General features: G+C 42.3%; 1 protein-coding gene across 1 annotated transcript in view; it reads left to right on the top strand.

Moving 5' to 3' along the window:
* Positions 1-13,719, top strand: part of GAREM1 (GRB2 associated regulator of MAPK1 subtype 1) — a gene marked incomplete at its 5' end in the record, with an annotated part of 32,369 nt that overhangs the window by 8,642 nt on the left and 10,008 nt on the right. The window contains one exon of the mRNA XM_014526202.1: positions 6,558-7,739. Within this exon, the coding sequence (XP_014381688.1) occupies positions 6,558-7,739 (1,182 nt within the window). The remainder of the gene's footprint in view (positions 1-6,557; positions 7,740-13,719) is intronic.

The following is a 13,719-nucleotide window of genomic DNA, read 5'->3' on the forward strand; positions in this document are numbered from 1 at the left end:
CCCTTCAGTTGGTCTTAGCTTCATTCAAGGCAACAGGGTTTTGGTCTCCAGACTAACATTTAACACGTGATTCAAAACTGAATTGGGAGGGGAACAGTGAAAACTCATTGAGCTGGGCTTTGGACAAGACCATTTCTGACCTGAAGGCAATGGAGGAAGAAGAGAGATGAGGCAAAGATGTCTGACACAGTTAAGTCATAGTTTGGTTCCTGACTTCTGACTGGGGTCTCTGGGAGTTATGTTGGCACCTGCAATAGGTTTGAGGATCTTAGGGTTTCCTTTGAGAGCCCCTGTTCTCATGCAAGATGAGTTCTCCTGTAACGTGAATGCAAAAGCAAACTTTATAAGAATTCTCCAATTATGAATATTGCTAGCAAATGAAGAATAACACTATAGATATAGATGTACTTTTTCAGAAATCTACAGTCCTACAACTTAAAATCCTAAGACTTTCTTACAGGTGGCCAGCCTGTTATGGAGATCTTACCCAAATTCTGCGACTGAGTTCTAAGAGGTATTGGATCCTCATTATGTCCTGCATATAAGAACCTCACCAAAAGATGCTAGAGAAATGCAGCTCAGAGCACCAGAATCCATTTTACTTACAATATTACTAAATAGAATTTTTTTACAAATATGAACAGAAAGGAGTATGCTTGTGTCATCCTGTTAATTGAGGGAGAGCACCCTGAACCCTTATGCAGGATTTGATGTCCTAAGACTGACTAGTCTTTTCATACTACTTCCCTTAGCCTCACTTATGCTAAGTTAACACAGCTAAAGCAACTGTAATGCAAGCTAAAAAAAGTCCAAACTTAACACAAACGTCTGTTGTTATCACAGTAGCAATGCTATTAATAAAAGATTACTTGAGCATTTCAGTCAGGTTTTTAATTTACCATAGTTACTCAAATCTAAGACAACTCTGAATTTTGGGAAACCTCACAATAATTAGTTATAATACATGGAAAAATGATAAATTTATTACAATTGTCCTTGTATAATATCTAACTATTGGGGGTTCATTTTTAATTCCTCCCCCCCCCCCCCCCCTACGGGGAGGGGGGGGAGTGGGGGTGCTTGTGCTGTGGCAAGGTCAAACAGCTTGCCTTCTGCTTATGCCTGACAACTCTGCCTCCTGCCTGCCCACCTGCAGTCTTAGGGCTTCCTTTCCTCATGCCTCTACTCCTTCCTTTCTCTCCTCCCCTACAGCTTCTGCTTCCCCCCTCTCCCACTAGCCTCTGATCCCTGCTTCCTCCCCACCCCACCCCCCTTACCTTTGCTTCACACTGGCAAGCTCCATCCCTGTTCTAGCCTAGGGCACTGAGCACAGTCCCAGTGCAGCCCCCATAGCAGCTGTGCAGGTGTGCTGCTGCTATGGGGCTGGGCTGGGACTGTGCTCAGTGTCTCAGACTGCAGTACGGACAAAACTTGCTGACACAGAGCAAGAATAAGTGGGAAGGGAGAGGGGCAGGCGGGGGACCAGAGGCTGCATTGGGTGGGGGCTGGGGGGTAGGCAGAAGAAGCGGTAGAGGGGAGATGGCAGGGTGCAAAGAGGACAGGGTGTGGTAGGTTGCAGCTGCGGCTACAACGCCAATCACAGCCCGAACCACAACAGCCACCAGGACCACACCACCCTTGCACTCGATTAAAAAATGAGGGGCTTCCCCCAGTGTTAAATGGGGAGGAGGGTTGTCTTACTATCAAGTAAATATGATAATGATATTGCAGCTCTGAGTTTATTCTTTCTGCATTCTCTGGATTATTACAGTTTTCAGCAGAATTGTGAAATGTATTTAACAAGGTGTCAGACCTTAGAGGGCATGATAGTGAGAGAGAGTAAAAGTAGCCTAGAGTACATGCTACTGTTCCCATACAGACACTAGGTTACTCTCCACATGTAGAGTATAGTATATTCTGGCTTTTATAACTTGTTTTGTATCTTTTAAGTGTTTTGTGTTGTCATCATAGGAGCCTGGCTTGTTTTGTGTAATCTGCTCCTGTCGTGATCTGCATGTGATGCCGTATTATATTGAAAGCTAGCTGGATCCAGTGATGCATAGAAGATTATTCTATGTGTATGTAATGATAAAGAAGACCATAAAGAAGCCGCAAGCTCTATGGGCACTTTTCCATGTACTCCAGAGTTGGGAGGTGGCACTTTTGAATTAGAGCGGCTCCGAGAGCCACTCTAATTAAAGTGCTGCAGCATCTCGTATATCAGTGTCCCCATGCATTAAAGTAGTTGTGGTGGCGCTTGAGCTAAAGCTCATTCAGTTATCTTTAGTTCAAGTGCTCCTGCTGCCATTTTTAAGTATGGGGATGCTGGTACACGAGATGCAGGAGGCTACTGGAGCATGATAATTACCATGTTCCAGCAGACTCAATTAATCAAGTCTGCTCTGACGCACTCTACTTGTAGCGCATCAGAGCAGCCTCCCCGCTTGTGTCCAGGTACCCTATAGGATTAAAGATAAAGTATTATAGTTCCATAGTCACAGATTATACGACATACTTGTGAATAAGGTTGTGTGCTTTTCCCAGAATGTTGCTACAGGGACAGAGTCCAGGTAATTTTGCCACTTCTAGTTGAGAATTTTAGCCTGAAAGATAAGTCTACTTCTGAATTCTAACTTGTGGGGTTTTTTCATACTAACTTAGTTTTAATGCAATAGTAAATGATATAGCAAGTAGGACATGGGTTTTGTTAGTCAGTGGGCACATCTACATGAGATGCTGACTGTCCAGTAGCCGGATACTATTGTGCAGTAGTGTTACGTGGCAAAAACAGGGAAGTGACAGTACTGCACAGTAGCATCACAGGAACAGCGTTCGGCACTAACCGGTTACTGTACATTCGTTTAGTACTTGTTTAGTGTTTATTCAGGTGCTAAATAAATGCACAGTAACCGTTACATAGAAGTGTCTCATGTAAGTGCAGCCAGTTTAACTAACAATAGATGTGTGTATCCCAGAACACGTTTCCATGTTTCTTAAAGTAGAATATATGTAAATAAATTGATGTATTTTAAACAAATCAAACAAATTAAGTGTAGGCATAGAAGAAGCAGAGACTTGAGAACCCAAACTCCAGTGGTGGAGTTGCACTCAGCCCACTGAAACCTGCCAGCAGCTTTTAACTTCACCTTAATAAGTTGTTCTGTGGACAGAATCCAAAGGCCAGATCCTATTCCACCTTGCTTGAGTCCCTGAAATTCCACTAACGCATCTACTATTCTACCCTGCTGACACATTAAACTTACAACTAAGTCACAAAAAAGCAGCATTGAGGAAGAGGACCCACCTGCCTTTTCTATTAACAGTTTTTCAGAGGCTTGAGCAAGGTAGATGAGACTCTTGAGTGCATTTGATGACTGATAAATGAAGTAGGACCTGGTTTCAAGTATGATTTCAACATTTGATTCGCTTTCTTTAGCTAAAACATGTGAGTGATTGATTTATTTTATGATAGTCTTGGACTACAATTGATCCCTCCTGTATTTTACTTTCAAAACGAAGCTCGTATACTAATATTTTACTCAGTCAGTGCCAGGCTTGAGCCCAGGCATAATTTATTTTTCCTACCGTTTTAACAATTTTATGTTCTTATTCCAATTCAGTTTTAAATACTAGATCAGCCATGTGCATGTATGCAGTAAAGCTATGGAACGGTTGCTTCTAAGTGTCTCAGTTTAAAGATTTAATTTTCTTTTAAAGAAATGGACCTGCCTGCCCAATTTAATAATCTTTTCACTGCTGGTCATTTTAAACTCTACTTTTTTTTTCTCTTAAGAAATGAACCTGGCATCACTAAAAAATAAGTATGCACTTCATCAGATCCATAATAGTATTTCTTCATGGAGAAGCCAGAGGGGTTAATTACCTTAGTCTCATGATATAGGTGAAATATTTCCTGGTATCCTCAATTATTTGTTTGTACGTCTCTAGGGAACAGGTTATCGAAGTAACAATTTAGCAAATGTAGATAACAACAGCCTCCCTTACTCCCATTGGTGCTTTAAAAAAACACGCTGGAAGATAATAGTTATCTTTCCAAGTCTTCAGTTTCTCATTATATGCCTTGCCTCTTCAAAACAAACAATATATATTGCTATGCAATTCTGTGGGAATTAGAATTCATTTTCTGTGTGAATGTTTAAAAAGAAAAAAAAAGCTATAGGGTACCTCTAGCTACAAAGTACTCTTAACTCCTACCAACTTCACTGAATTCAGAACTGTGTCCAGTCATTTAATCCTGAATCCTTGTGTAATTGGTTTCCAACATCAATTTGTAATGAATTTATGGCACCTCAGTCAGCAGAAGACTGAACACTTTTATGTCAATGGTTCAAAATGTTTCCTGACTGCTAGTGTAAACTGTGAATGACTATTATGTACAATAAAATCCTGGCAGTTTCCTGGATTAGACTGATTAGTGTTGTTTAGATAACACAGCACTTGAATAACTTCCTCTCAGGAAACACTGAAACTGAAACCTGTAGCCTTCATGCTTATACTGAACACGTTGTGCATACTTGCTCCCAAAGACCTACAGAAGCACCTTTACAAACATGGACAAATTGCAGATTTTCTTTCAAGGGGAATAGCAATTACTGAAAGCATCTCTCACTTATTTGACAGATAGAGATGACAAAAAAAGGTTAGGAAGTTGTTTTCATGATTTTTATATAGCAGCTATTTGCCAGATTTCAGAATTTGGAATTTAAAACTTTACTGTGCACATGAACTGGGACTTTTGGTAAGGAAAAGCTATTTTTGCATAGCTTAAAAATGTGAAATCCCTGCTTAGTGTGCCTGCTATTGAGAGTCTGCTGCATAGTGCAGATATCTGTAATAGGCTTGTGGTATTTGCTTAAAACACCTTACTTTGTGAAAGGTGTTTTGATCCTGCAAGCTCTGTTACCACATTGAAGGGAAGGTATTTTGTTACACTAGCTAGACATAAGGGAGATGGAATGGGTATCTAAAATAGATGTTAGTGTGTGAATTCAGTGGTTTTATGGGAATGACTTCAGGAGCATTCAAGCCTTAGGCATCCTTCCCCCCCCCCCCCCCCCCCCCTTTTAAGTACAAGTTCTGTAGTAAGAAATAACCAGTATGCCTGTACTGGTGTTATCTAATCCTTCCCCTCTCCTTTTCAGAAGGGGCTGAGGGGGGATATATTTACTTCCTGATGACAAGAGAGAGGAGCAATAAGAGGGTTTTTTTTGATTCCTAAAGTTCTGTAGTAAGAAATAACCAGTATGCCTGTACTGGTGTTATCTAATCCTTCCCCTCTCCTTTTCAGAAGGGGCTGAGGGGGGATATATTTACTTCCTGATGACAAGAGAGAGGAGCAATAAGAGGGTTTTTTTTGATTCCTAAAGAGGGAACCTGCTGGGAATAGATAATCTTTGCCCCTTCTGTATTCAAGAATATTGTAGGTAAGTGTCAGAAAGCAGCAGAAGCAAGAGAGATGGATGGCTGAATATCCAGGAGAAACAGCACCGCTCAAATCTACTCTACAATTTTCAGATTGTTGTTGAATTTGGTGGAATATTGTTTCTTTCTTATAAATTACTCGCATGTATTTTCATTCTTTTTGCAAGCTAAATAAGTTTTAGGGACATGTGTAGATGAAACAAGGGGTGTGTGTGCACGATACTTTAAAGCAGGATCAATGCTTTTGCACCGCTTTAATGGTGTTGGTGTTTGCATGTGTTGGCGGCATATTGCGTATTAATTCCAGCCGCTGTGGCACATTCAGCGGCGTAATGCGCCTTAAATGACTTTGGGGCACAGCAAACTAAAACAGCTCCAAGGAGTTTTAGTTTGCTGCCCTATATCTGTGGAGCGAAGCACCAGGCTCTGTGCGGCTCAGGGACTGTGCAGGCAGCCTGGCAGCAGCCCGGGAAAGCAGGCTCCACTGAAGACGGGGAAAAAAACCCAAAAAGGAGAGAGCCTGATCTCTCTTACTTTTTTCCTTGGGAGCCTGCCTGTCTGCATGAGCTGCGCGGGGACCTAGTCCTTCCCTCCATGGCTGCAGTGCCTCCCAGGACCACCCGAGCCAGGTGCCTTCGGGCAGGTGCCACTGGGGGGGCAGTGCTGCTGCCGCCGCGCAGGGAAGCACCAGCCCTTCCGCAGCCCAGGGACCGCTCCGCTCACCAGCAGTTTGCCCTCCCCTCCCCACCGCCAGAGAGGCAGATGTAAGACGGGTGTACACGACATGGGGGTTTACTTTGCCCTAAATTGAAGCAGTGTTCTAAAAACCCACCGCTTCAATTTAGGGCCCCTGTTTCATCTACATATGCCCTATGTGACTACTTTATCTCAAGCAAGACCATAAGAATGTGTTATCCCTGCTAGAAATGTAACTTAGGTTTTTATGCTAAATCACTTGTATTTGCTTCGCTAAGATATTCAAACTAAAGTAGCTTATACTGTTTTCCTAAATATTATTTTCCATCTCACTATCTAATTCAGCCTAACTAGATTTGATATGAATTGAGGTGTTATCTTCTCTGGATAAAAAGTGTACTTCTGTATTACTATTTCAGGTGGCTTCAGGTGAATGCAACGAAGACACAGAAGTTTACAACATTACCCTCAGTACTGGGGATGAGCTCACTTTAATGGGACAAGCAGAAATCCTGTATGCAAAATCTTCTAAGGAAAAGTCACGACTCAACACCATCTTCAAGAAAATTGGGAAACTTAATTCTATCAGTAAGCTAGGCAGAGGTAAAATGCCATGCCTCATCTGCATGAACCATAGGACCAATGAAAGTATAAGCCTTCCTTTCCAGTGTAAGGGCAGGTTTAGCACCCGCAGTCCATTGGAGTTACAGATGCAAGAGGGTGAGCACACAATTCGCAATATAGTAGAAAAAACAAGGTTGCCAGTCAATGTAACTGTGCCAAGCCCCACACCAAGAAACCCATATGACCTGCATTTTATCCGTGAGGGCCATAAGTACAAATTCGTCAACATTCAAACAAAGACTGTTGTAGTTTGTTGTGTTCTGCGTGGTAACAAAGTTATTCCAGTGCATTTTCCCTTGCATTTGACTCTTCCAAAATTCATCCTCCCGGACAGTCTTGTGAAAGGGGAGCTATGGCATGATACCCTGGTCCAGCATTGGTTTAACATCTGCCAGGAACAGTTTGATATAGACGAATATTCCCGTGCAGTGCGAGATGTGAAAACTGACTGGAATGAAGATTGTAAGAGTCCTAAAAAAAGTCGGTGCACTGGGCACAATCATGTGCCAAATTCTTTGAGCTATGCCCGGGATGAACTAACGCAGTCTTTTCACCGACTCTCCGTTTGTGTTTACGGAAACAATTTGCATGGAAATAGCGAAGTGAACCTTCACGGGTGTAGGGACTTGTGCAATGAATGGGCCCTCTTTTCTCATGACACCCTTCAGTATCAGGACTCTGGTGACAGTAGCAGTGACTATCTTTTTCCTGAAGTTACTGAAGAATCAATGTGTCTGCCTGCCAAACCAGAACTTCCTTATGAAGAACTGTGGCTGGACCAGGGATCTGGGAAACCTAGTGATCAGCCTCTTACTCGTTCGCTAAGTGAGAAGAACAAATGTGACAATTACAGAAGCTCTTTTTGGTCAAAATGTGGTAATGCATCTCTTCCTATGCCTGGAACTCTAGCAGCAACAACAAAAAAGTCTTCAGATGTTTCCCTACCTCCACCTCCAGTGCCTCCCAAATCAGAAGCAGTAAGTCAGTGTTAATTGTCTCTCTATTTATCTTTAATTGAGGGAAGATGCACTTTGGCACCACTAGAGAAGACTTATTCTTGGGATGGGGAGAAATGGTCTCTCATAAGTAACCTAATTCCTGCCAAGTGAAAGTTATCAAAGGATTGTATTTAAAACAAATCAATTAGTATTTTAAACTTATGGTTTTATATTTCTTATGTTCTCCTCCCACAAATAAGATTTCTTAAATTATAGATGATCATTCACTTTTCCCATTATGCCTTGCTTTGAATGCTTCTTATTTTGCTCAAGCTTTTTGTGGCTGAACTGCATTGAATGTGAATCAATTCAGAATCCTTCAGTGTCATTCTTGATTTAACCACAGAGATCGCTGCATGAGGGTACTTCTGAAATTTTCTGTGTGCATCTTCCTTTAATAGTTCCTGGTAGTGTACAATTTACTTTGTGCACAATTTACCCATGTGTAAGAAAAGCAAGCTTCTAGAGAGATTTTCTACTTCATTATGAGCCTTTGACTGTAATTTGCAATGTACTGAATGGTATGTTCAGTCCCAGTCTCTACTAAATGAAAGTCAGCCTGAGGAGTACTGGGCAAGTAATTTGGGAAAGCAGTAGGAGTAGTTTATTTACAGCTTTTTCCAGAACAATACAATAAAATGAATATTAATATTATATATGTAATAAAATAACATGTGTATAATTTATCATAGTTGCTGAAAAAGTATGGTAAGATCATCCATTTAACCAGTTTACAGTAAATTAAACGGAACATGTTGTGTAGTGGTATAAAAGAAAAGTTGAAATGAAGCAGTAGATAATAAGACAAGCAGAGGAATTCCATTTGATTGTGGCCCCTATTCTTTGTGAAAGTAATGCAGGTACACGTAAGGAGTTTATGGCAGGCTCTGAATTGTTAAAGAAGCAAGATTTTGTTTTTTCTTTGTTAGCCCAGTATTTACGATGTCTTATTACTAGAGAGAGCCATTTTCCTCTTATTTCTTCAAGGAATAAACAAAACCACAAATAGTGATTTATTTTTTTTTAAGTCACCTATCATTCTTGCTGCAAGAACGTACTCTGTCCAAATATAGAATCCACTAGCACCTGCCCATGACAGTTGCAGATCTCATTAGAGTGAATCTTAAATCTAGTAATGGCAACTCATATTTTGTACCACAGACAGGTAGGTTTCTAGGCCAAAGGAGTGCTTTATTCATCTTGCAAAAGGGGTAGTTTGAGATGGTCTTACTACAGCAAATCTCTGCATGCTGGCATCTTTAATTCTTAAATTTTGTTTTGTTGGATCAATGACTCTTAGCACATGTCCCAGGCCACTTGTCTACAGGCCAATATAGATATTGTTTAACTATCCAAACAAGGGTTTATCTGGCAAAGGAGAGACTTCTAAAATGCATTTCTTAGGGTATTTGGTAGGTGTGAAAGATCTAAGATTCATCCAGTATCTTTGAGATCTTAATTGAGCTAAGGTAGACAAAGTTCTTGAGGTAGAGGCAATATCTTTTATTAGGCTAACTAAACAGTAGCCAAAAAATGTCCTTATTTGCAAGCTTTCTGCCCCAAATGCCCGTCTTCAGGCAAAGGAAAATCCCCAATATTTGTAAAATGTCTCCCAGATAGAAAAGAAATTTCATCTTGCACAGGGGAACTGAGAGATGTAAGGGTCCCCCTGGGTGGAAAAGTCTATTTGTATAAAAAGCTGCTCTGTGTGTATAGTATGCAGATTAAACACAGACAAAGGTTGAAGTGGGCTGATTTCCTTGAGGTGGCAGGCAGGGTGGTGCTCACATGTATGAGTCAGGTTTCTGAATGCCTGAGTCCCCCTTCCCCTCACTGTAGAATTGAGTAGAGATGAAAGCTGCTTTATAAAGTAATTTGAAATCTTTTTGGATTTTGGGTGGACCAAAGGCTCAGCATCCCAGAGTTCTGCTTCATACAGTACAATAAAATAAAATACCTTAGACTAGCGTTTCTCAACCCATGAGTCGCAACACAAAAGGGGGTCACAAGAATATATGAAAGGGTTGTGAACAAACATTAAAAAGGCAAGGAGAAAAATATGGGAAACTGGCTTTTCCCTTGCAGGCTGGCAGAGTTCCAGCCTGCAAGGGGCTGTTTGGTGCTCCTCCTGCCCTACACACTGCGGGGCTGAGGGCAGGGGACACTGGATTGAGAGTGAGGGGCACTGGGTTGGGACTGGCCCTCGATGCTACAAATGGGTCCCAGTATAAAAAAGGTTGAGAAGCATTACCTTAGACCTATAGGCCTTGAGGCCTGCTAGAACCACCCTTCTGCCTGTTTCATTTTAGAAGGATAAAACTCCTTCCCAGAGTTGTTTTGCTGTAGTGTTTACATTTTCAGTGTGCTTATTCCAGCTTGATTTGGGAGGGGGCAGAACACTGATTTATGTGCATATGTAGGTGTATAAACGCTTCAAAATGGGGGGCGGGGGGAGCACTGATAAAGCGTTGGAGTGCATCTGAGGTATGTTGTGTTGCAACCTTGCCAGTAATTAGAGACCCAGACAAGCTCAAGAAAAATGCCAGGAACAGTGACTTGTGCCTGTAATCTAAGCTTCAGAGGCTCAGGCTGGTGGATTTCTTGCACTCAGGAGTTCTGGGCTGCAGTGTGCCATGCCTGCACTTGTGTCAGCACCATCCGTGGGGTCTCCATGGGAGTTTGGAGTCACCAGGTTGCTTACAAGTAGGAAAGACTGGTCAAAAAAGACTTAATCTTTTAGATGTGTTTTCCTAACTTGTGTTTATTAGTCATGCTTCTGAAATGGCTGGACGATTAACTCCCAAGTTTACAATAACAGGTTGGTTCGGAGGGAGCCGGGGGTGGACAGGGAGAGACTGGTGTCCCCAGTTCAAACTGGTTTTATATTTTTTTTTAGGCAGGGAAGGCTATTTATTAGAAACAGCTTGCATTTCGATTAGGAGACCTACAGGATTATTGACTCCTAAGCCTCAATAAGAGCCCTTTTTCATATGCAGACCATATCCTGTGTGTTTCCTACTGTAAATTCTGTAGGAATTATCCCCTTCCTAATGTTGCACTGAAACCTTAAGGCTGCAGAGGTGAAGCTTACTGATAACCTTGCTCTTAAGGGCTCCCTTAACCTCCTTTGATAGGTTTAGACACCAGTTATAGTTGTGTATGGTCTTAAGTACCTCCTTTAAAAACAAACAAATACATCACCAAAAATCCAGTGTCCCAGCTCTTATTGGCATACGCAAGTGTTACATTATCAAAAGTGGGTGCAATGACCATACCGGAGAAAAGTGCAAGCAGAGCACTCAGATCTGTTTTGTGGCTTAGTGGAACAGCTTTAGGATGAATGTTGGCAACCTACCTGACTTCATCAGTGGGCTAGGGTTGAAAAGATGTTTGTTCGGTTTCTGTGTGGAATATTTATAGTGTAAGTGGAGTTCAGTACCCAGTAACAAACAAGTTTTTGTAATTAGTCTCTAAAATGATATTCCATAGTATGTCTCTAGAACTTGGCTGCTGCTTCTGTTTCTGCATGTCAACATTTAAAATGCACATAAAGGAAAATTTTTGATTCGAGAGGAAAAGGCATTTAATGATTTTAGAAATTTGAATATTTTTGTTCAGATCAACACATTCCAGAGTATTTTTATCTGATAAGCACCTATTAAAGCAAGGCCCATAAAATAGGAAGTCTTTTCAGTCTTTAAACAAATGAAACCTGAATGATGTTTTGTTTAATTTTGTTTTAAGCATGTCCATTATATACTAGAAGATTCAAATTTGTATAAGCAGCAAATCTTGAAATGTGGATTTGGGGGGGTTTGTTTTTAAATGGAGGTACCTTAGGTAGAAGCATTTTTTTTTTCCGTCTTTGGAACAGGGATGGTAAGATGCATTTTGTCATAAAAACTGCCCTGAATAACTTGGGCAGTTCTAAAAAATTTAAGCCACATGCATTGGCATGGGTTTAGACCATGGTCTTGCAGTTACATCTATGAATATACCTTCTTTGTATGAGGTTCTCCCAGTGTGACTATAACCTACTGCAGGACTAGGGCTTTGGCAGAAGCCAGAGTATATTAGGGCAATTCATATCTTGATGTCTGGAAAGGCATCCAAGAGCCACGCTAATTGAAGTGCCTGGAGCATCTTGTGTATCAGCATCCCCAAAATGGCAGCAGAGGCACTTTGTCTAAAACTTGTTGAATGAGCTTAGTTAAAGCACCCTGTCACCATTTTGAAGTGTGGGGATGGTGATATATGAGACGCAGAGGCTGGCTAGATCACAGTAATTACCACACTCTGGCAGACTCAGTTAATTAAGGCTGCTCCGCCATACTGTAATTATGGCTCGTGAACAGGCACCCCAAGTGATTTACAGCAATAGATTTCATAGACATTAGGGCTGGAAGGGACCTTGGAAGATCATCGAGTCCAGCCCCCTGCCCAAAGGGCAGGAAGTCAGCTGGGGTCATAGGATCCCAGCAGATAAGCATCCAATTTACTCTTGAAGGTGTTCATTGTAGGTGCTTGAACCACCTCCAATGGCAGGCTGTTCCAGACCTTGGGGGCTCGGACAGTAAAGAAATTCTTCCTTATGTCCAGCCAGAATCGGTCTTGCAATAGTTTATAACCATTTGACCTTGTCATCCCTTGGGGCACTCTGGTGAACAAACGTTCCCCCAGATACTGGTGGTCACCCCTGATAAACTTATGGTGGCCATCAGATCACCCCTGAGCCTGTGCTTTTCCAGGCTAAAGAGCCGCATGGCGCTCAGCCTGTCGTCGTAAGGTCTGTTTTTCCTGACCTCTGATCATGCGCGTGGCTCTTCTCTGGACTCTCTCAAGCTTCTCCACATCCTTTTTGAATTGTGGAGCCCAAAACTGGATGCAGTATTCCAACTATGGCCTCACCAAGGCCGAGTACAAGGGGAGAATGATGTCCTGGGATTTGCTTGAGAAGCATCTATGGATGCAAGCCAGCGTTTTGGTTGCTTTACTAGCTGCAGCATCACATTGCAGGCTCATGTTCATCTTGTGGTCAATGATGACCCCCAATTCTCTTTCTTCCGTAGTGCTAGCCAGTGTAGCACTGCTGAGCCTATAAGGATGCTGCAGATTTTTCCTCCCAAGGTGGAGAAGCTTGCTTTTTTCAGTGTTAAACTCCATCAGGTTCTCGTCCGCCCATTTGCTGAGCCTGTCCAGGTCAGCCTGGATCGCCCTTCTGTCTTCAGGTATGGATGCATTGCCCCAAAGTTTGGTGTCATTGGCGAACTTGGCCAGTCTGCTTCTTACTCCAATGTCCACATCATTAATGAAGATGTTGAATAATATGGGTCCAAGGACAGAGCCTTGGGGGACCCCACTGGTCACAGGGCACCATGACGATTGACTTCCGTCAATTACCATCACCTGGGTCCAACCACGGAGCCAGTTTCCCAGCCAGCGGGTCATAGTGGACCCAAGGCAACAATTGGCCAGTTTTGCCAAGAGGTGATCATGGGATATGAGATCGAAGGCTTTTTTGAAGTCAAGATATACGACATCAATCTCTTCTCCCTTGTCCAGATGATAGGTCACCTGGTCGTAGAAGGAAATGAGATTTGGTCAAGCAAGACCTACCCACAACAAACCCGTGCTGGCTATCCCTCAGGATGTTGGCGTCGGCCAGTCCATTAAGGATGGCCTCTTTAATAAACTTTTCTAAGATCTTCTCTGGGATAGAAGTCAGGCTGATGGGCCTATAGTTTGCCGGATCCACTTTCCTCCTTTTCTTGAAGATAGGCACCACATTGGCCTTCTTCCAGTCTTCGGGCACTTCACCAGAGCACCAGGAGTTCTCAAAGATCCATGCCAGTGGCTGGGCTATGATGCTCGCCAGCTCCTTGAGTACCCTGGGGTGAAGATTGTCAGGGCCGGCTGACTTGAAGGTATCCAGCTTCTCAAGATGTTCCTTCACGAAGTC

This window comes from Alligator sinensis, unplaced genomic scaffold, assembly GCF_000455745.1.
Source record: "Alligator sinensis unplaced genomic scaffold, ASM45574v1 scaffold548_1, whole genome shotgun sequence".
NCBI classification, from domain to species: Eukaryota; Metazoa; Chordata; order Crocodylia; family Alligatoridae; genus Alligator; species Alligator sinensis.